The sequence below is a fragment of the Botryllus schlosseri genome, chromosome 15 (genome assembly GCF_051294905.1).
Source record: "Botryllus schlosseri isolate E-star chromosome 15, Bs_hap1, whole genome shotgun sequence".
In the NCBI taxonomy this organism is placed as follows: domain Eukaryota; kingdom Metazoa; phylum Chordata; class Ascidiacea; order Stolidobranchia; family Styelidae; genus Botryllus; species Botryllus schlosseri.
Window position 1 is genome coordinate 22,547,417 of NC_137250.1, and position 21,243 is coordinate 22,568,659.

The 21,243-nt window shown below is 39.3% G+C and overlaps 4 protein-coding genes across 9 annotated transcripts in view; 2 read left to right on the plus strand and 2 right to left on the minus strand.

Moving 5' to 3' along the window:
* Positions 1 to 4,142: 4,142 nt before the first annotated feature.
* LOC145457880 (pleckstrin homology domain-containing family B member 1-like) lies at positions 4,143 to 4,978 on the plus strand. Its single transcript, XM_080336176.1, has one exon. The coding sequence runs from the start codon at positions 4,212 to 4,214 to the stop codon at positions 4,902 to 4,904; it is 693 nt and encodes a 230-aa protein (XP_080192302.1). The 5' UTR covers positions 4,143 to 4,211; the 3' UTR covers positions 4,905 to 4,978.
* A 588-nt stretch (positions 4,979 to 5,566) lies between these two features.
* LOC145457879 (transmembrane protein 135-like) lies at positions 5,567 to 8,959 on the minus strand. Its single transcript, XM_080336175.1, has one exon. The coding sequence runs from the start codon at positions 7,448 to 7,450 to the stop codon at positions 6,017 to 6,019; it is 1,434 nt and encodes a 477-aa protein (XP_080192301.1). The 5' UTR covers positions 7,451 to 8,959; the 3' UTR covers positions 5,567 to 6,016.
* A 267-nt stretch (positions 8,960 to 9,226) lies between these two features.
* LOC145457881 (zinc finger protein 593-like) lies at positions 9,227 to 10,266 on the plus strand. Its single transcript, XM_080336179.1, has 2 exons — positions 9,227 to 9,556; positions 9,971 to 10,266. The coding sequence occupies exons 1-2, from the start codon at positions 9,348 to 9,350 to the stop codon at positions 10,161 to 10,163; spliced, it is 402 nt and encodes a 133-aa protein (XP_080192305.1). The 5' UTR covers positions 9,227 to 9,347; the 3' UTR covers positions 10,164 to 10,266.
* Positions 10,267 to 10,898: 632 nt separating this feature from the next.
* Positions 10,899 to 21,243, minus strand: part of LOC145457877 (E3 ubiquitin-protein ligase HECW2-like) — a 33,083-nt gene continuing 22,738 nt past the window's right edge. For all 6 annotated transcript variants that reach the window (XM_080336172.1, XM_080336170.1, XM_080336169.1 and 3 more), the window contains 17 exons: positions 20,700 to 20,860; positions 20,266 to 20,387; positions 19,925 to 20,038; positions 19,679 to 19,745; positions 18,845 to 18,969; positions 18,489 to 18,543; positions 18,301 to 18,428; positions 18,038 to 18,110; positions 17,688 to 17,784; positions 17,519 to 17,633; positions 16,944 to 17,069; positions 16,743 to 16,883; positions 15,613 to 15,841; positions 14,366 to 14,499; positions 14,065 to 14,192; positions 12,838 to 13,036; positions 10,899 to 12,250 (listed from right to left, as the gene is read on the minus strand). In XM_080336172.1, coding sequence (XP_080192298.1) covers positions 12,139 to 12,250; positions 12,838 to 13,036; positions 14,065 to 14,192; positions 14,366 to 14,499; positions 15,613 to 15,841; positions 16,743 to 16,883; positions 16,944 to 17,069; positions 17,519 to 17,633; positions 17,688 to 17,784; positions 18,038 to 18,110; positions 18,301 to 18,428; positions 18,489 to 18,543; positions 18,845 to 18,969; positions 19,679 to 19,745; positions 19,925 to 20,038; positions 20,266 to 20,387; positions 20,700 to 20,860 — 2,126 coding nt within the window. In that variant the 3' untranslated portion in view covers positions 10,899 to 12,138. The remainder of the gene's footprint in view (positions 12,251 to 12,837; positions 13,037 to 14,064; positions 14,193 to 14,365; positions 14,500 to 15,612; positions 15,842 to 16,742; positions 16,884 to 16,943; positions 17,070 to 17,518; positions 17,634 to 17,687; positions 17,785 to 18,037; positions 18,111 to 18,300; positions 18,429 to 18,488; positions 18,544 to 18,844; positions 18,970 to 19,678; positions 19,746 to 19,924; positions 20,039 to 20,265; positions 20,388 to 20,699; positions 20,861 to 21,243) is intronic.

The window sequence follows — 21,243 nt, forward strand, 5'->3', positions numbered from 1 at the left end:
GTGTCGACTCCAATTGAGCACTATACCAGCGTGTATTGCAACACCGCTACACACGCCGCCTTTATCGTTACAGAAGCAATGATGATAACGGACACGGCACTTGATGACGATCATTTGGATCGATATCTCAAGGGCCAATTAATTCATAAATATAACAAACCGTCACGTTTTACAGTTTTGTCGCACAAGTAAACTGTATAGGTTAATTGCGAAAGCTTGAATCAAATCCGACTATATCCAGTTTTGTAGGATCGATCGGTTTTCATGCTTGTTATGGATTGATCAAGGTGATGATGATATATTATATTCGAAATTGTCACAAAGTCACAGCATTTCACTTCCGTATAATTGATATTATTGATTGAGCTATTTATTACCCGACTTTACAACATTGTGGTTGACTTTTATATCGTAGATCTCGAAATGCAAATGCAATCCCATATCGGTTAACGGTCGCAGTGCTATCATCTCCTGACTACTGTATTTAGCATTGGCGTGTGTTTACTTCGACTAAAACTACTACTACTTAGTAGGATATCACGATCAATATCTTTAATTTAGCTGAATTAGGACACAAGGAGGTGTATAAGTATATACTGCTCATTTTCAGTAGCTTCAAGTCAATGTGTTGGCTTTGTTTCAATTGTTTTGCATCAGTATGTGAAGAACATTATAGGATAAATTTAGGAACGGCGTATCAACTTTTTGGCGAAGTCCCACAGGTCCGAAATTCCGGAACAAAATCAAATTCGTATTGCCCGTAGCCAGAGAAGAGAGAAGGGCAATTCAACGTTATCAATTTTTGGGTATAGGCCTATTAGACATTACGACATTGTGGCAAGACTTATCACTCCATTGCGGAAATATCCGATAATCTGATATATTGAAGGTATGCGAAATCTGCGTACCATGCATGGCTCCATACCAATGCACATTAGGGCTGTTCAAAAATAACTTTTTTTTCCGGATTCCAGCCATTCACTTATTAAATTGTCAGGTTACCCTAAAAAACGCTGCACACCAAACTTGGTTCAATTCTAACAAGTATAAGCCTCCGCATATCCAATTAAAAAATTTAATTTATTAGGGAAAATTAAAAAAAAAAATTCCAATTTTTCTGCCAACCCTATAAAATTGTTGAGCTGTCTTCAAAGACGATGCAAAACAAATTTGACTCAATTCCGACCAGTAGAAGCGGAGTTATGTGAGTTTTTCGTTAATAATTCTCGGATTATCCACCGATCAAGGATAATACGAGGATTATTATCGAAAAACTCACATAACTCCACTTCTACTGGTCGGAATTGAGTCAAATTTGTTTTGCATCGTCTTTGTTTTGCTCGCAATTGAAACACCAATGTTCAGATAAAGTTTTCGACACGAGCATAAATATGGTGTCGAATCGCGGTGTGATTTTGCCAACCACCGTAAAATATCAAACGCTGTTATTGCATTACGATCAAGCTTGGTTTCCCTGCTTCGCACCATCCTCTTAAATATGTCGATTTCCACAGCTATACCTCCAGAAAGTTCACCTCGTCGTCGTCATTTGTGAATCGAACGGTAAAGTCTTATTTTGCCGCCTGCCCATATAGCGCAATGTGCGATTTGAGTGAAGTCTTACTGCGAAACTAGAAGTCTTGATATAGCGATATAGGCCTACGTATGGCTTGCAGGGAAAATAAAGACTATTCCACAATAGGGGTCTTCAAAAATGACTTTTTTCTGTTAGGTTACCTAATTTAAGCCTACACACCAAATTTGGTTCAATTCCAGCCAGTAGCCGCATTGCTACAGGAGAACAAAGTTTCTATTTATTATATAAAAATAAATTACCAAAAATTTGAAAATTTCCTTTTCACCCCATGAACGTGTTAGGTTGTCTATAGAAACGATTTTCACCAAATTTGGTTCCATTCCAACCAGTGGAAGCGGAGTTATAGCCGTCGAAAAAGTTTGATTATCAATAAAATAGTATTTACGGTGACCAATTCTTCAATTATTTATCATAGGTGTGCCCACCGTAAATACTAACCGTAAATTATACGAACAATATTTTCAATATATCCTCTTCTTTTATATTATGTTATTCAGTGTGCATGTGCATGTCTCCTTTTTTTTACATCGTAGAGGCCAGGTGACTGTCTGATTTCGAACACCAATCAATCAGTTTATTTTCATCATTTCAAAACACCACAAAACTGCGATACAATAAGAAGATAGGAAGGTGTCGAAACGACTTCGAGTAGTCTTAGGGATCAGACACACGCCTTAGCCCGGGCGAAGTGAAAAAGAGGCATGCACACTGAATGTAAAGTAAAGCAGAGAATATAAAAAGCAAAGCGTCAAAATTAGGTGGCATGTGGCGGACGGCGATATCGATGTCAGGTCGTGGTCCGGTAATACCGAAGGCTGACTAGCAATGTTACCTCTATTTTTGACGAGTTTGCGCTCACTCACCTGCTCACTTCGCATACCCTTGGACATTAGGGCTGTTAAAAAAACAACACTTTTTTCGTGAATCTTGCTGGCTACTTGATAAAATCGTTAGGTTGTCTTAAAAAACGACGCACACCAAATTTTAATTCATTCCAACCAATACAGTCCATCCTCAAGATTACCGGACAACGACTGACCTATCGATCTCGCTTCCCATGACATGCCGCCCTATTTCTTGTCGCATTCTTTTTCTATACTATCTTCTTTACTTTCATTCAGTGTGCATGCCTCCTCTTTACATCGCCTAGGCCAAGGTGGGTGTCAGATTCCATAGACTACTCCTTGTCGCTTCGACATCTTCCTGTCTTTTCATTGTATCGCATTTTGTGGTGTATTGAACTGATAAAATTGCTAATAAACCAATGATGATGATGATGATAATCGCGGATTTCGTAGGCCTGCAGTTTGAAAATTTTGAATTTACCCAAAGATGTAAAAAAAAAAATTATTTTTCCAATTTTCCTGTCAACCCCATGAAATTGTTGCGCTGTCTTCAAAGACGATGCAAAACAATTTTGACTCAATTCCAACCCCTAGAAGCGGAGCTATTTGAGTTTTTCTTCGATAATTCGGGGATTATCCTTGATCGGTGGATAATCCAAGAATTATCATCGAAAAACTCAAATAACTCTGCTTCTACGGGTTGGAATTGAGTCAAATTTGTTTTGCATCGTCTTTGAAGACAGCACAATTTTATGGACTTGACAGAAAAATTTGAAAAAAAAATTTTTTGCATCTTTGGGTAAGTTCTAAATTTTCAAACTGTACGAAATCCGCGATTATTGGTTGAATTAAAATTTGGTGTGCGTCGTGTCTTGAGGCAACCTAACGATTTAATCACGTAGCCAGCAAAATTCAGGAAAAAAAGCTATTTTTGAACAGCCCTATTGGACATGGACAACAGTGCGTAACGACTATAAAAAAGGTCATATCTTCGGATTTTTTGTGCTCAACTTAGATTTTCTGTGCGCAGAGACCGTGTCAGCACAGCGCATTTGGAGGGAACATTGCTGACTAGTATCATTTATCAATCAATCAATCGACAGATTATATTTTCATATGCCCAAGACACACACACACAATGTACGATGTGATATAGCCTACATGACACACAATGCGATGTAATGAACAGATACGGGGATGCCGACGACCATCTAGTTGGGGTCTCTTGAACTGGCATCCACCTCGAGCAAGAGCCCGTTTTCACAGTCTTCTTCGATGTTATTCTTTCTTTCTTCACCGGTCCTTTTTTAGAACCTATTTCCTGCTTTTTTCTTTCTTTATCGGGTCTGTTTTCTGGAGTTTTTTCGCCGTAAGAACAACGACACGGGGGACGCGGAGCCCAGAATAACCTTCGACGGCGAGAATCGAACCCGCGCCGTTTGCTTGGATGGCGCCGACGCTCACCAATACGCTATCTCCATTCTCCACTACTCCAAACCGTTTAGAGACAATTTACTATCTTTCACTGTATCGCAGTCTTATGGTTTATTGAAATGATGAAATTTTAGCAATAAATTGAATTGAAGCTTAGCAGATTGCAGGGTCAATTTGCAGCTTTTTTGGGATGTGATTGACATCATATCATGTGACCTTCGCACGTGACCAACCCGGATCATATGATAAACAAATAAATCGAATCAGGTCTGAGGAGTGAGCTGAGAGACTGAGTAAAGCGATACGGTTCTGATATATATCATAGTGATAACGCCATGGCGATACCACAAGTTAAAAGCGGATACCTTCTTCGGCTAAGCAGCGTTTTAAAGCGATGGAAAAATAACTACTTTGTGTTATACGCTGACGGGAACCTATCTTACTACGACGACGAAGCGAAACGGGAAAAACACGGCAATGTCAATCTGTATTTCAACGGACATGACATCAAAACTGCTCTTGAATGCGCGGTGGAACCACCGTCCGGACACAATTTCGGTTGTTTAATGTCGATTGTAACAAAAGATAAAGAAGAAGTTATCGTGTGTGCTGAGAATGGCGATGAATGCTTGGCTTGGAAAATGATGGTCGAACAGCCAATGGCTGCAAGAGCTCGAGGACTACAACCAGGCCGACCGCCACAAGGCGTACAACAGTTCTCCCATAATTTACCCCAAAATCAATACCCATACGGCGTGCCTCCCGGGGTGTATCCACATCAACCACCACCACAAGGAGCACAGTATCCTCAGCAACAAGGGCCTGTATATTATTACCCTAACTACGGCCCTGTTCAAGTTCTATACACTACCGCTGGTAAGCCATACTACGTTCACCCAAACACAAGAGTGGTACATGTCATAAGAGATGACGATCCATACTATTATAGAGGGAACGGCATGATGTGGGGTGTGGCAGCCGGGGCCATGCTGGGTGCCGCTCTATGGACACCATTTTTCTTTTTTTAAATCTTTGTTTATGATATTATGGTGACGTGCAAAGTTTTTTCATGCAAATTTAATACGAAGCATCAATGGTCAAATATTCCTATTCTATGTGTCGCTAACATTGCCGGATACAGATTGTATTAGCTCCAATCAAGAAGTGGATTAATGCCGTTAAAGTGGTGCATTCACTTGCTGCAAAGTACGGTAGCCTACGTATATAATATGGTTGAATATTCTTGCCTTCTCTTCATTGATAACCATGCCCTGTGCTTACATAGAATATCACAGGTGGAAGCCTACTGTGATTAATCATACAGTTGTTGGCTCACCTATTCTGTTCCTCATCATTATGATGTTGAGCTGTACAGATTTATCGAATGCACATGGCACATGTATGTTACAACCCTGATCACTGAAATTCCATACATTAAATTTTTTCTGTATTGTGTGAATCCATATGCAGTCAGCTCAAGAATATGAATAAAACAATCATAGTATGCCTGTTGCTTCTTCAGAGGGTTAAGAACTGTCAGTAGCGTGAGTATCCCTATACTGAGGACTCTTCTTTGGAGTACAAAGAGCTATCGGTAGCTGAATAACCCCATACTGATGACACTACTTCGGAGTATATAGAGCCCTCAGTTGCTGAGTAGCCCTATACTGAGGACACCAGCCACAACATGTAGATTTTTCACAGTTTTTGACTTGTTAAAATCACAAATGCTTTGAAAGAGATCACATTGCAAATATAATCATGAAACACCACAATCAAATGCATATATTCATGCTCAAATATCTATTGCATATATATTTGGTATTTTATGTAATTGTTAAATGGTGATAATTCCAAGATCCATGACTTCATCCTTATTAGGAAAGGTCATATCAGGTGCGGTGTGATTTAAATTCACACGAGGCAATCAGTACCTTTCTGGGCACTGAAGAGTGGCGAACGACACAGAAAATGTACAGTTTGAACTTTCTATATCATTCTTATTCTTAGGTCGTCGTAATGGGTGATACTCGATCTCGCCCACCCGTAATCATGATGTACAGAAAATTGATTTCCCATAACAAATTGCCGAACTTCTGAGCACTACTGTACACATATACCGGAACAATCCCTGACACAATTACATGGTGTAAGGCCATTTTCCAAAAAATGCCAATGCCTGCCTCACTTCTTCACTTTTAACCAATGCTGGATCAACATTAGGCACAAAATTCGGGTACAATTTTGAGGCATGCGTACCGAATTTGTCAAGAAGTATTCTAAATACAAGAGGAAAACAATTCCCACTCAAGGAAATCATGAATTTCCAATACCCAGGGCGGATGTTATGAGGCTCCAGCATAGCGGCATGAAACATTACGGCCATACTTGAACTATACAATAACACATCAAAATGCTTGATGTAAGGCAACCAATTTTTGGCGACAGCTTTCATAACCAATATTTCCATCATCTTGGTAACTGCGTACATGCTGATTGTGGTACTAGGGTATAAAGCAGAAGAAAAACCAGCGAATAATCCCGATAACGCACCAAATACTGCGGGATGATCCCCACCAAACGCCCATCTTAGGAGACAATTGGTGACGCGGAATAGAGTGACATAGGCACAAAAAAACTTTGGAATTGAGAATGCAGATAAAGCCGGTTTCAGCAATGATATTCTCAGTTTTATTATGGCTGTGATTACAGAACGATACCGTGTCAAAATCTGTAAGCCGTATCCAATAGAAAAATATTTCACAGCGCCATGACAGATATATCCAAAACAACTTCCACGATGATGACAGCTTTGCACATTTGGACCAATCAAGTTTAAATAATCAAGCAGTTGTTGATAACGAGTTTGTATGTAATTAACCAAAGAATTTCTTCTTTGAGCTGGATTGGAAACAGGTCTAGTCGAATGAGTTGTTTCCTCTACACCGATTATCTTTTGAAACAAATTTTGAATTGTAGGCGGTAAATTACCAGCACGAAACAGACTTAAATACAGCATGTTTGAAAGAGCGAAAAGATAGATTTCACCATGTTTGACTGGTCGCACCCAACCTCTAGCGACGTACATCTTAAACAAGGTTTCCAAAGCAAGGTTAAATACATATATGCTCAGAGCTCCGCGTCGCGATTTTCTTTCCAGTATAATGCTTAAAAACGATGACACAAACCCAGTGACGTACCCGTATACACCATGGAATTTACCAAAAATAGCACGGTACGTGCATATAGCCATCAAGAAATAAGTTCCATTCATAGCCAAAAAGAACGATGATTGCAAAATCGAGATAATCGTCTTTTTGAATATTTTTTTCCGGTCTGCATTTCGATCTCGTAGCTGCATCATAGCGGTAATTAAATATAACGGAATGTAAAGTTTCAGCGAAAATGGGAAAGCCCGGTGAAAACAAATCATCCATGTTCTAACGCAAGACGGCTCCCACGTGTGACCACATTCGTAACAGGAGTATGGTACGCTGTCGAATAATCCCAAGTACTGTCGAGGCGAGCACCTCTCGGTAAATTCAGCAATGGCATATTTGCTCAGTACATTCATTATTCCAATTCATTCGGGAGACTTTGAGATCCTCAAATAATTCAGAACCCGTTGATAGATACAAATTTGACATAAATTGTGATGTAAGAGATCTGAAACATTGTCCAAAATATGAACACCATCAATATAATGTATATTACAATAGACTTACAATAGTAGAGATATATTTCAGAAATTCAGGATGCAAAGAAATAGACTTTAATTCTAGAAGCAGGCACTTTGCTCAGATAGTCTGACCGACATGGTATAATTGTTATGCAATAAATGCGACGCTTGAAAAATAGAGGGTTCGACGGCTTGTATTTCCATTATTCATTTTTATTAACAATCTATTCTATTTCAATCGTACGGTGTTTTGAATTGATCATTGAAAAAAACTAATCATCATTATAAGTTATCACTAATGAAACATTTGGTGAGCACCAATTTTTATCACAGTATTCAGACCAGACAAGAATATCGGTCCATTTACGATAACTTATGACGTGCGAAGACTGATAATAGTCTGAGATTAATGCCAAGTTTTAATTACATAGGACATCCCATCTCTCTTCATATCATAATGTTACGGTATCTTTGAATCGATGAAAACATCAATTGATTGATTGAATGCATGTGTTAATGTTAACGAGTTGCGTTAGCCTTAACTCAAAGAAACAGACTGTTACGTTGTTGTAGGTATGGCCTATTGCTCATAACTTATGACAATCAACTACAATATCACTGCGTACTGCGCAGAAATACAGCAATTACTGTGACTAGTGTATATCACAATCTTGTGGTGTTTTGAGTTGACAAAAATTCAATAAATCATAAATGACAATCTGACTCGCTGACACCTACATTTTACTAACATACCGTAGTTCATGATGTAGGTTCCTAGCATTGCTAATCTCAGTCATCTCCTCATCTCTGCTGCCTAGCGATGTCGGCATCGTTTCGCTTTGGAATTGAATCAAATATGTCATATCATAGAAATTTACAGTGCATATTATTACTATGGTCATACGGTGATATAAATTATTAAGTTATTTATTGAAATAGCCTGCACTGTGGTGTTGTTGTAATTTGCATTGCTACCAGTACCAACTACCACGATTGCTGAATGGGTGGAGGAGTATTCTCTCTCTAAAATAGTCTACTGATTAGTTAAAAGTATATCCAACTTTTAATGACGCTTATCACGAAGCACCAGAGTACAGGTTAGGTTAGGTACAACGTACAATCGTCGTCATAAAATTGATGACAGTACAAGACATAAGACAACACAACGCTTTTAAGTATGATGGTATCGAATGTTTACATTCAATAATGACGGGATCGCGAATGCGGTGCAAAGCAGCAATTCGTCGGCAATCCGAAAGCTGTCGAGCATGTCAACATTCAAGGTAAGACAAAATACAAACAGATTCTAATGAATGAATACTAGTCTTGAGATAATCGGACATTAACGCGGCTGACATTTCGATTTAGCTTACTGAACTGGCGCACGCCACTTCATGCTGATCATTTTTATGCTACCTCCAGTTACTTTTCATTCTTTGTGCATGCTTTTCACTATCTGCAGTCCAAGGTGTGTTTGACCGAAATACTATTCCAAGTCATTTCGTCTCCGTTGCGACTTTCCATTGTATCAGTATCGCAATCTTGTGGTGTTTGAAAATGATGAATTCAACTATGGAATGTGATAGTCACATTCCATAATTCAACTCACTCGATCGGATCCGTTGGCACCATTGCTCACGGATTCCCGACACACCATTGTTATGTTGTCTGTTCGCGAAATACGCATCACTCATCTCAACGTGTGTATAATTTCGTTCGGGCATTTGGTATTATTAGATATTAGGACTGCAGTGTGGAAAGTCGATTTGAGCATCTTTGCACGAATTTAATAATGGGAAACAGCGGGAAAACAAAGGGTTCCGGAAAAAAACGGAGTACGTGCCACAATAACTATGGAAAACGATGGAAAACCAAACGAACCACAAAAGACGTCGATCAAATTCACGAAGATATGGGTCCGAAAAACAGAGAAAAACTACTAAATCAGCCGTTGGATGATGATTTACCGGGAAGAGGACAGAATTATTGTTTACATTGCGCGTAAGTACTTGTATGTATAATATAGCTTGAGCTGTGCTATGTTTAAGCTCTCAACTTTCTGTACGCTTGATAACATTCGTATTATATTACCATAGCTTACAACTTTGCTGGACCCCATAACCCACCCCTGACTACCCCAAAGTTAGTAGTGATGATTCTGAGCTAGCAATCACAAAACAGAACGCCAGTATCACAATTCCTGCGAAACGACTACGCATGTTCTCTAGTTTTCTGACAACTAATATTTTTTTAATAAGCAGCTAGAAATGCTCACTTTTCTATATCCAGAACTACTAAAAAAACTAGATATGTCATTTGTCCAAGTCTGACCTGAAACGATTCATGTGTTGGGTTTGATGGATAATGATTTGAAATATTCAAGTATTGCGCAGAGCCACTGATGTAATTTGACAGGAGGCACTTCATCGATCTCCAAGCTCTGAAGAGCCATTTCAAGACAAAAGTTCACAAAAGGAGGCTGAAAGCGCTCCGTACCGAACCGTATACTCAAGAAGAAGCGGAAAGAGCAGCCGGAATGGGAAATTACATTCAACCCAAAAAACTGAAAGTAGAGACGCAATCGGTTGGGGAGGACATGGTTTCATGAAGCACTACCCACAACATTGCTTATGTGATACTGCCTGCAATAAGTCTAGTGTTGACATGTGTTCTCACTCTACTTCTGACAAATATATATTCAGCGGCCGCAATGCATCTTACTTGTGTCAGGAAGGGACCAAAGTCTTGACTACTAGAAAATTTTCAGCTTTTTTTTAATTGGATCAGAATTAGAATGAGAATTACTGAATTCGTGCAAACTTGAAATGCAACGAAAATCAAGCTCGCTCAGCACAGGGTTGCAATGACTCGAGTCACGATTTTCTGGTGACTCGACTTGGATCGAGTCATTGCGCATGACTTGAGACTCAGACGGCCAAGACCGACATTTCATTGTAATTACGAAGAGAAGTAAAGTAACCGCACTCTTGGAATTTCGTATATTGGTACTGGTTCTTGAAAATGCGACCAGAAAATGCTAAAAGTGAGGAAAATTAGTATATTATAAATTCGAACCATTCGATATCACCAAACAGAGTTATTAAATGTGGGTTTAACAAAACTTTAACTGCAAACTGAGCAGTCAACACAATGACTTGGACTCGGACCCGTGAAAAAGGCATACAGGTTGGGAACCCTCGACTTGAATATGATTATAGACCGCTACAGGGAGTACTTTAAAAGGAAAAGTAGTCTGTTACTGACTGGCCTCAGGTGTCACGGCACTTTGCTGATCCTGTTCACGCTTCTGCCGCTTATAAACACCCTATCAGAATATGATCAATAATACTAATCATTAATTTATTTTTTCCATTACGCAGAGAGTTAAAATCGAGAGAAAGAAAGTTAATATGAAAGAAGGTGTCGTGCTCGTGACTTGCAAGTTGCACATAATATGATAAACGAAATGGCGGATACGTGGTACTATGTACAAGGTAATCAGTCTCACAGTGGGCAAGCTCCATGTGACTCGCGTTTGTACGCGGGATCTCAAACAACGAACTAGAACGCGAACACATTTTCAACTTGAACGGAATGCATTGCTGATACTATGTGAACGATATAGGTAAGCTTACATCCTTGTTGAAGAAATCTCAACCAAATTTTAAAACCTCAAATCGTAATTGGTATGCAGATCGCTTTAGTGCTTAACAACAGGAACAAAATGATAATCAGGCGAAATGCGGCAAACCAGATATAACTAACTTCATAAAACTGTCATTGACTTGATCGTCGGGAACAAAAACTTCAACCCGTCATAATAAACGTTACAACAAAACCTACATTGTACGAAACAGTAGGAAAATAGAACCACTACATTTTCAACACAGGTTAAGGAACCACAGTTCCAGTTTTACATACGTCTGGCATATTCAGTTGTCCTAAATTACGAGGTGAAATATCAGGGAAAACGACACCTGGGTTTCGTGTAATCGGATTTTGAAAATTGGGACAGCAGTCTGAATTTCTGATAGGGATTAGGGCTGGACACAATGATTCGAGTATTGATCCCAATAATTCGAGTTGAGTTGCAATCGTGATTTTTTCGAGCACTGAAATTATATGCTTCTTGCCACTAAGACTTAAGCTACGTAAATTACTGTAAATGACACATCTGTGGAGTCGTGATCAACTCAACGCATCGTCGCAAAGTGCAATGAAATAGGCATTGTCGAAAATACACCAAAATATCTTTAACGTCACCTAGAACTGGCAATATATTATTTGTGGTCGCATAAAAGGTACATATTCGAACTTTCCGCATCATCCATACTGCCGTAACTTCATAATGAGGGATATTCAAAGCCTAACACTCATTTAGCCCAGCCCAAATCTGGACTCTTTGATCAATAGTATTCTCCGAACAGTATTAAAGCAGTGAGATTGCACAGGGGCTTGTGTAGGTCGAGTGTAAATGACGTTGCTGAAATGGCTCGGGGCAACAAGGTACCGAGAACGCAATATGGCGCACATCGAACATTTTGCATCACTCCGTGTTGCTTTGCACTTATTTTCTCCGACGTTCATTCGATTCCGAAAGTGCTCGTTTCTTCCACCGCTATCGTGAGCTTTTCCCATAATACTTGAAACGAGGGGTAGGCGGGTAAGTCGACCCGATTGAAGCACGTATGCGCCCTGTTCAAGTGATAGTATTCAGTAAATAACACCGTCAACTTTCATAGACCATACAAATGTAGAGAAACTTGAAGGATCTGTTTACTGGGTCAGCAGGGTTGGTCAAAATTACCTTTTATCTTGTAATCTTACTAGCTATCAAATAAAAATGCCAGGTTGGCAAAAAAAAACGCTGCACACCAAACTTGGTTCAATTACAACCAGTAGAAGCAAAGTTACTAAAAAAACAAAATTATTTATTCAAATTTTACCGGCAACCTCACGTAATTTTTCAGTTTCAAAAAAAGAAAGATTAATAGCAAATTTGGCTCCATTCCCACCAGTAGAGTGAAGTTATCGATTTCCAAAATTTTAGATTTAAAATAGTAGTGTTAACGGTGGGTGGATCTAAAATTAATAATACTATGTATTTCAAATCCAAAATTTTGTACTCCAATAACTTCACTTCTACCGGTTGGAATTAGGCCAGTTTTTTTGCCAACCTTACAATATTATTGAATTGTCTGCAAAATACGAAGAAGAAAGCTATTTTTGAACAATCCTAATATACGATATACAAGAGACGTAGCTTGTCGCGTGACACTCACCTCGGCAGAAAATGCACCTTGCCCCACTTTTCGATGCAGAATTTCTTTGGTCCGTTGGGGCCGCGTAACGCGCTAAACCCTTCGTAAGGAATACTGCTGGTACCGGTGACAAATTGAAGAAGACGCAGACGACGTTCGTTATCGAACTTTTCCAAAGCTTGCCAAAACCATTGGATGACTTGATGGAGGTCGTGGTAACCTGTAAAGTAATGGATTTGTATTCGACAACTTGAAATATGATATCGTTTTGAAATTCGCCATAAAAATCGATACACAATTACCCGCCGAACCAGCAATTTTCAAGACGACACAGTAGAAAATGGAAATTACCCCGGTGAGCAGTTTCAAAAAGTAGATTTGGTCGTCTAGGGTGGAGTGAAAAATGGAAAGAATTGAACTACAAAAAGTGGTCTTGATATATGGTGCCAAACACCGAGTAAAATACTTCCATCACGGCAAGGATGTAATAACTCGAGTCATGACTCGACATGAGTCACGATTTTCTGATGACTCGACTTGACTCCAGTCAATCTGTGTATTGACTCGGCTTTGACTCGAGTCATCGCGAATGACTCGAACCACGTCATATGACTCGAGACTCAGACAGCCAAGACCGACATTTCATTGCAATTTCGAAGAATAGTAACGTAACCACCCTATTGGTATTTCGGCTATTGGTACTGGTACTCGAAAATGCGACCAGAAACTGTTAAAAGTGAGGAAAATTAGTATATTATAAATGCGGACCATTCGATATCACCAAACAGAGTTATATAAGTGGGTTTAACGAGACTTTAACTGGAAACTGAGCAGTCAACAGAATGACTTGGACTCGGACTCGAACCTTTGCTCGATGACTTGGACTCGGTGAATTGAAAATGACTCGACTTGACTCGTGACTCGGAGCCTTGCGACTCGGTCACAACCTCGATGTTAGGTTCATGCGCTCTCTAATGGCCGTGCAATCTCACCGACCGAGTCAGAAATGTCATCGTATCTCGATAACATCAGGATTACCATACGTCTTCCTTTAGGAGTTTTTGCACTTCGTTTTAAAGAAATCCAATTTTTTTTTCCAGAAACTTAACATACTCCGCAAAAATTTCCAAATTATATTTTTTGTAGCTTGTAAACGGTGCCCTCTTTTTAGGTTCTCAAAATAAGGCAACTCTATCTAACATGATAATGTTGCGTGCACTTATAAGATAGAAATCTTATCACATGTACCTCCTCTGTATTCCGTATTCTGCCTCCAATCGTTGAGATCGATCTCGGCAGTCCCGCACAGCACCAGCTCCAACTCCCTGGCGTCAAATACCGACACTAGCCGAAGGTCGATTACATCGTTAAAACCCCTGCAATACAGATGTTGTAGACATTAATTAAATTGGTAGATTTCATCGCACAAGTTATCATAATTTGTCAGCAACTAGTCGGAAATTGAAAAGGACTTTGTGCATCAACAGTGTGAAGAATTGTGAAGATTTGACGTTCTGGTGAACGCACATCTGCATGAATTCAAACGTACCGAACAATTTGATTGGTCTGCTCTCTGCAGCTTCGATTCACCCTCCATTTCACGATTCGCTCGATGTAATCTTTTTTGTTCTTCTCCGTGACGACAATGTTTTTGCCGTTGGGTTTCAGCTCCTTTTCGACTACCTGCAAAAGGAATGTTTACAAACGTCAAAATTGAACGTGTAAAACGAGACAGCGAAATACATCGAGTAATATAACCAGAGGCGGCCAAGACAGTCAGAGTTGATAAGTAGAAGATGAAGTAGAAGAATAATAAGTAGAAGAATCGACATAAATTTCTACTTAATTACAAGCGAAAGCAGCAATTTTTGTTGTTTTTGTTCTCAAGTCATTCTAATTGTACTATGAACTATGAAGCTATGATTCGGAACGTATTTAATAAGGAAAAACACTATGCAGCTATAATTCTAATTATAATCTTATTTGGAAAAAAATTTGAAGAACAACAACTGTGGCGCTATAATCCAGATGTAATTAGGAAAAAAACTATGTAGCTCAATTCCAATTGTCAACTAATTTGGAGAAAAAGCTATGCAGCTATAACTCTAATTCTTATCTGATGTGGAAAAATCTGTGTACGCATATTTCGGATTGTAATCTAATCGGGAGAAAGCTATGATGCTATAATCCTAATTGTGTACTAATTAGGGAAAATTCTGTAGCTATCATTCTAATCTAACTTGGAAAGCTGAAAACTTTCTAGTTGTCCAATAGGGCTGTTCAAAAATACACTCTTCCTTCAGATTTCACTGGCCACTTGATAAAATTGTTAGGTTGGTTAAAAAAACGCTGCACAGCAACTTTGGCTTAATTCCAACCAGTGGAAGCAAGATTCTTGCAGTGGAAAGTTTTGAATTTATCATGAAAAAATGAAGTTTCAAAAATTTTCTGTCGACCCCATAAAATTGTTAGGTTGTCAGTAGAGATGATGCACACCAAATTTGGTCCAAATCCAACCACTAGAAGCGAAGTTATTGCGGTAGAAAAATTTCTAATTCCATGATTTTATAATAAATAATTGAAGAGTTAGTCACCGTTAATACTATTTTATTCAAATCCAAATTTTTCTACTGCAATAACTTCGCTTCTAGTGGTTGGATTTGGACCAAATTTGGTGTGCATCATCTCTACTGACAGCCAACAATTTTATCAAGTAGCCAGTGAAATCTGAAGGAAAAGGTTTTTTGAACAGCCCTAATGTCAAACTCTTTCAGACGAGTCTCAAATCAATCTGACCTGTCCGAAAACCTCCTCGTCCGCGGTAAAAGTCAAGTCCAGAACGTCCGTGATGTCGTTGTCTTTCATCCACATGAGAGAATTGTAGAACTGCTCGTCTATGTACTGAAGATCGGAAATGTCGCATTTGGCACGGAGCAGGGCCTTGTACAGTGGTCGGGTGAAAAAGGCGTCCAGTAAATAATGATGAATCAAAGCGAGACCGATGATGCGGCCTGCGAATCGGAACCTGAAGAGATACAGCTGCTGTTAATCCTCACCAACAGATAAAACTAATTAAAAAAATATGGCATACAGATTAGCACGCATTTCCAAAAAGCATTTATCTGAATGCCTTCACAGTCATTGCTACACTTGGACACTCGGGCTCAGGGTTGTAACCAAGTCACAAGGTTCCGAGTCACAAGTCAATCACACTTTCATAGTTTTGACTCGAGTCAAGTCGAGTCATTTTCAATTCACTACCGACTCAAGTTCGAGTTCAAGTCAGCGAGCAGCGGGCCGAGTCCGAGTCATGGTATTATGACTCGAGTCTGAGTCCAAGTCATTGTGTTGACTGCTCAGTTTCGAGTCAAAGTTTTGTTACAACCACTTTTTCTAACTCTGTTTGGTGATATCGAACGGTTCGCAGTAAAAATATACTAATTTTCCTCAATTTTAACAGTTTCTGGTCACATATCTACAGCGTGGTTACTTTACTATTCTTCAAAATTACAATGAAATAGCGGTCTTGGCCGTCTGAGTCCCGAGTCATGCGCAATGACTCGAGTCCAAGTCGAGTCAATACACAGATTGACTCGAGTCGAGTCATTTCCGTATTTTCAGAAAATGACTCGAGTCAAGTCGAGTCATCAGAAAATCGTGACTCGAATCATTACAACCCTGCAATAACTTGACTGGTTTAAATTGAGCAAAAATTTTACGCACACCGATTCTCTGGCCAACCTCATAATTTCATGGCGCAGCCAGTAATGTTGAAATAAGTCTAATCTTTTTTTAATAAATCCAAAAATTTCTTCTCTTAGAGAAAAGCTTCTTCAGGTTGAAATTGCGCAAATCTGGTGTGCAGCGTTTTGAGCGGCCCTATCGGACGCGAAATGAACAAGACAGGAAAACCTTTTCTCACTCACCAGTCCATAGGATCGTCAATAAACGCCGACATGGGGCTGATTTGAACCGTGTAGGTGTCCACGGCTGAATATTCGAAAAGCCCGTAGTACGGATTGAACAGCTCGCGAGACACAAGAAAGAAAAACTCCCGAGAAGGACCGCTGCAAAAGACACATATTATGACATCACACACACCCGAAATCGACGCAAAATCGACAAACCTGTAATCGAGGCCCTCTTCTCCGACAAAAGAGATGTTGAGTTTGCTGCGTTGAAGTTCTTTGCGCGAGAGCGATTTCACTTTTTGAAACGCGTCTTCAAGAATGTGGTCCCTCCGAACTTGCATTCTTTGTAGAGATACAAACATTACATTCAAACGAATACTGTATTCATATTGAAATAAACCCAAATATTTTCGGCCGACACTCGCCAGGGGCGATAGTCAGCAACTGGTAGAGAATCAAAAATAACATTGCACATCAACAATTGTGTCAGCATCATAAACATTGGAATTATCGAGGCTAACAGATGACGTAAGCTCTCTATGCTACATTCCCACAGAGGTGATCAGTAATGAAATACTTTAATTTTTCAGAGTGTTCAGGTAGGATTTACCCACACGCCACACAAATTAGTTGGAATTGAGTCAAATTCGGTGAGCATGGGTTTTTTTAGGCAAGTAAAATTTGAATAAAAAAGTAATTTTTGACCGACCATAGTGTGCAATGCCTTAAAAGTTTTGTTAGCAATGATTGAAAAAAAAAACGCATAAAGTAAAATTATATCTGCAACTTACTTGATTTTATTGGGACCCCTCCCGTAGCCTTTGCCTTCCAGCTTTCGGTAGAAATTGTGCAATTTCGACTCGAAATCTCTCCTATAAGGAGCAGGCGCACGCGAGCGTGTGATAGCTGTCAAAAGTAGGACGTTACAAGCTCCGCGAGCGCCACGCAAGAATTACAAACCTTTTGTGATTTCATTTGTGGTAGGTCCCGGAGATCCCTGGTGCGTGGAATTAATATTTCGAGACGTTTCGGCCAGCACTGACCTGCTTGACGTGCTCTGTTGTAAAGATAACAGGGCGACATGATCAGACTTGTGCAAACGACTGTATTTAAAAAATTCGCGACTAGCTTGATTGGTCGATGGTCGTTTATAGGGTTACAATATTCTGAGATCCAAAAAGGAGGGCACTTTTAAAAGTTTTTGAAGCTATAATGGTGGAGGAGCAAATAGGTGGTTTGGAAATTTGGTGTAATGAATGTAATAATGTAATGAATGCAATGGAAGTACTTAAAATACAAAACATTCTTACCTTAGGAACAAAGTTCATGATTTCGTCTTCAAATTTACTCAGCATTATCGTGAGATTGACGCTGTACGATAACCTAAACACAAAAAAAAACCATAAAAACAGCGTAAAAACAATAGGATAATTAAAAATTTGAAAAGAATATTCAATATTCATACTGAAATGAACCCGAATATTCTCGGCTGACACTCGTCAGGGGTAATCATCAGCAACTAGTAGAGAATTGGGAAGAACATCGTATATCCGCAAATCAAACGTATGCTCACCTTTCCAAAGCGCTGACACCTTCCGTTCTGATAATCATCACTCGCTCTTTCAAGGAATCGCTTGTGCCCACATCTGGATGCCTGGCTTTTAATATTTCGACGATGTTAGGCTGTTGCAAGAAGGCCACCTACAAACAGGAAACGAAGCTAAAATCTGCGATGTTACTCAACTGAATTTGGCGACTTACCACTTTTTCATTGTACGCGGTCGGCATGTCTTGGGATAGGGATTCAGACGTTTGGCTGGAAAATTGGTTATCGACAATTATAACCAGAGGTAGTCGGTAATGAAGAACTTGTTCTTTATAAGAGCATTAAAGTATGTTTCGATTACATGCAGGTCTGCTAAATTTTCGACACAACTGTTCACTTGAATAGCATATTCATATTGAACTGAATTCGTATATTTTCGGCTGACACACTAACTAGTAGAGAATTGGAAACAACATTTGTATATCAACAGACGGTATCTAAAAATTGCTCACAGCTATCTTACGATACATGAGTAGCCTTCAGTCTGATATAGAAAATCAAGTTTCCTCACTCTGTGTTACTTGGCGGCACCACTCTGCTCGATTCATCGGTCAGGGTTCGTTCTGGCCGCGGTGGTATGGGTGGCGGCTGTTCCGAGACCAGTGGTGATTGCACAGGTCCCCGCGACTCCACGGTCTGAATTAGTGGGACAAAAGCTTTTCAAATAGTTGGAGACAGTAACTCACGATACTGATGCATTTTTTACTCAAATCTGTATCGAGTATTAATCCTAATAATTAATGAGTGGGGCGATTTTTTTGACATGTCAATGGTTCTTATATCGAGAAGCGCATGATGAAAAATTATGATGTAGACACCATTGTCAGAATGAAGCAACACGGTGCGTCACCAGCAGTGTACGCACAACTTCAGTGTTGTCAGCTAACAACTGCTGCTGTCGAATGTTTTTTCTCCATTCTTGGTAAGCTACTTACTAAGGACAGACACTTTCTACCCTAGAATATAGGAAAGTATTGTTCGTTGTACTTCAACAAATTTTAATTATTTCTACTAATACGTGATGTAACTACTGGAATTCTTCATAGGGCCAGATTTCGTTAAAATGCTAGTTTTTTTCAGGTGACAATTTATCAGTTTACAAGTTTTTCAGGTTTTTCAGGCCAAACTACTTTGTAAGGACAGACAATGCCAACCAGAAATGAAGATAAAGAGTACATTTTTAACATTATGTTCGAAAACACCCAATTTGCATACTCGAGGTCAAAATTTGGTCAAAATTCAGTTTTTTTAGGTAAAAAAAATCGCCCTATTAATGAGTAATGACCATGAAACAACTGCTAAATAAGTCGATCTTTTCGCATAAAAAGTCATTTATTTCCCTCACCGAAGTGCCTGCCAGATTACTGTCTGCGTCTTCAGATTCTGAAGGCCGGTTCTCAATAAGAGGAAGTCTTAAAAGAGAGAAACACGCATTAGAATTACCGCGGAAGTCCACAGACTCTCAGAACTATAAATCTTCTAAAACTATGAATATTGTGAAGTGAAACGCTGTGAAGTTTTATAAATGCGCTTTAAGCTAGACGCCATAGCTTTTGCATATACCGTATCAGCGAATATTAGTAATACCGACCTGGGGTCAATAAATGTGGTAAGCTTCAAATTGTGATCAATAAAAAAGGCTTTTCCGGTCGAATCTTTTCGCGTTTCCCAGCCCTGAGGCAGATCTTGCGACGTCAACGCGAAACTAGAACATAATTGATATAATTAATAACCCAAAATTTCAAATTTAGAGAACATTGTCGTTTTGGGTCAAGTCACTCAGACTCACATGAAAGTCAGTTGACAAGCTTGATACAAAACAAAGTTGGCAATAACGAGATATTGTTGGACGCAATATTGAAGTCGCGTTTTTCAGCAAATTGTTTACAAACACCAAGAGGCTGTAACAAGACACACGACATCGAAACTTACTTGTTAATGAACTTGACGAGTTCCTTGTTATGTTGGTATTGCAGGTAATTGGCGGGATCGCGAGACAGTTTCGATATAATGTATTTTAATACTGAACTGGATTGGAATGCAGCGTTCGCGTCCTGCAATATATCGCAATGAAAGCATGGTGTCAGCAGCTAGTGAAATGTCTTAACATGTAGATTGTAAGAAAGATTCACAAAGGGAAGTAGTTGGATGAAGGATAAGCAGGCTATAGTCCGAGAAATACAACTGGCAAAGAAGATAATACACTCCATGCCACTGAAAAAGCTATGATTTATCAACGAGAACTATAGTTTCGATACTATTTTCCACCGTGGAAGTCTTTAAACTCGATTAGTCATATCGAATCGTATGAAACATGTAATACAAAGCTAAACGCGTTACTGGAAATGACGTATCGTTGGACTTACCACATTTTGAACCAAAAGTTCTCGGAATCCCGGATGAGTTAGGAATTTGCATCCAGGCGATATAAGAGCGTTATCTTTTCTAGGAGTTGCGTCCTGAGAGGCCGCGCCAGAGTCGGCAGCGTCATCCGCTGTCGCAGAATCAACAGCTACAGTATTTGTACCTAAAGTAAAAACATAAAATTTACTTCACAACAGTGCTGGGAGCAAGTCACAAGACATATTGTGTCATTTCAGATTTTGACTCGAGATGAGTCAATTTGCAAAGTGAGTCGATTTGAGCCGTGTAAAAATTCCAATTCGAATTTGACTCGAGTCAAGTCCGCATTTCCGAAACTCCGAGTCAAGTGAAGTGAAGTCATTTTTGTAAAGTAACTCGACTTAATTCAAGTGAGAAAAAGTTGATTCAAATTTTGACTCGAGTCAAGCACACATTTTTGAGTCTAGTCGAGTCAAGTTGAAATTTCCGAAATGCCGACTCAAGTCGAGTAAAGACATTTTTGCAAAGTGACTCGAATGAAGACTCACAAAAAAGCGGATTCAAATT

Excerpts from the sequence above, each read along its gene's own strand:
- LOC145457881 (XM_080336179.1), top strand. The coding sequence starts at position 9,348 with ATGGGAAACAGCGGGAAAACAAAGGGTTCCGGAAAAAAACGGAGTACG. Across the intron at positions 9,557-9,970 it reads AATTATTGTTTACATTGCGC|GAGGCACTTCATCGATCTCC; the intron begins GTAAGTACTTGT and ends GTAATTTGACAG.
- LOC145457879 (XM_080336175.1), bottom strand. The coding sequence starts at position 7,450 with ATGAATGTACTGAGCAAATATGCCATTGCTGAATTTACCGAGAGGTGC.
- LOC145457880 (XM_080336176.1), top strand. The coding sequence starts at position 4,212 with ATGGCGATACCACAAGTTAAAAGCGGATACCTTCTTCGGCTAAGCAGC.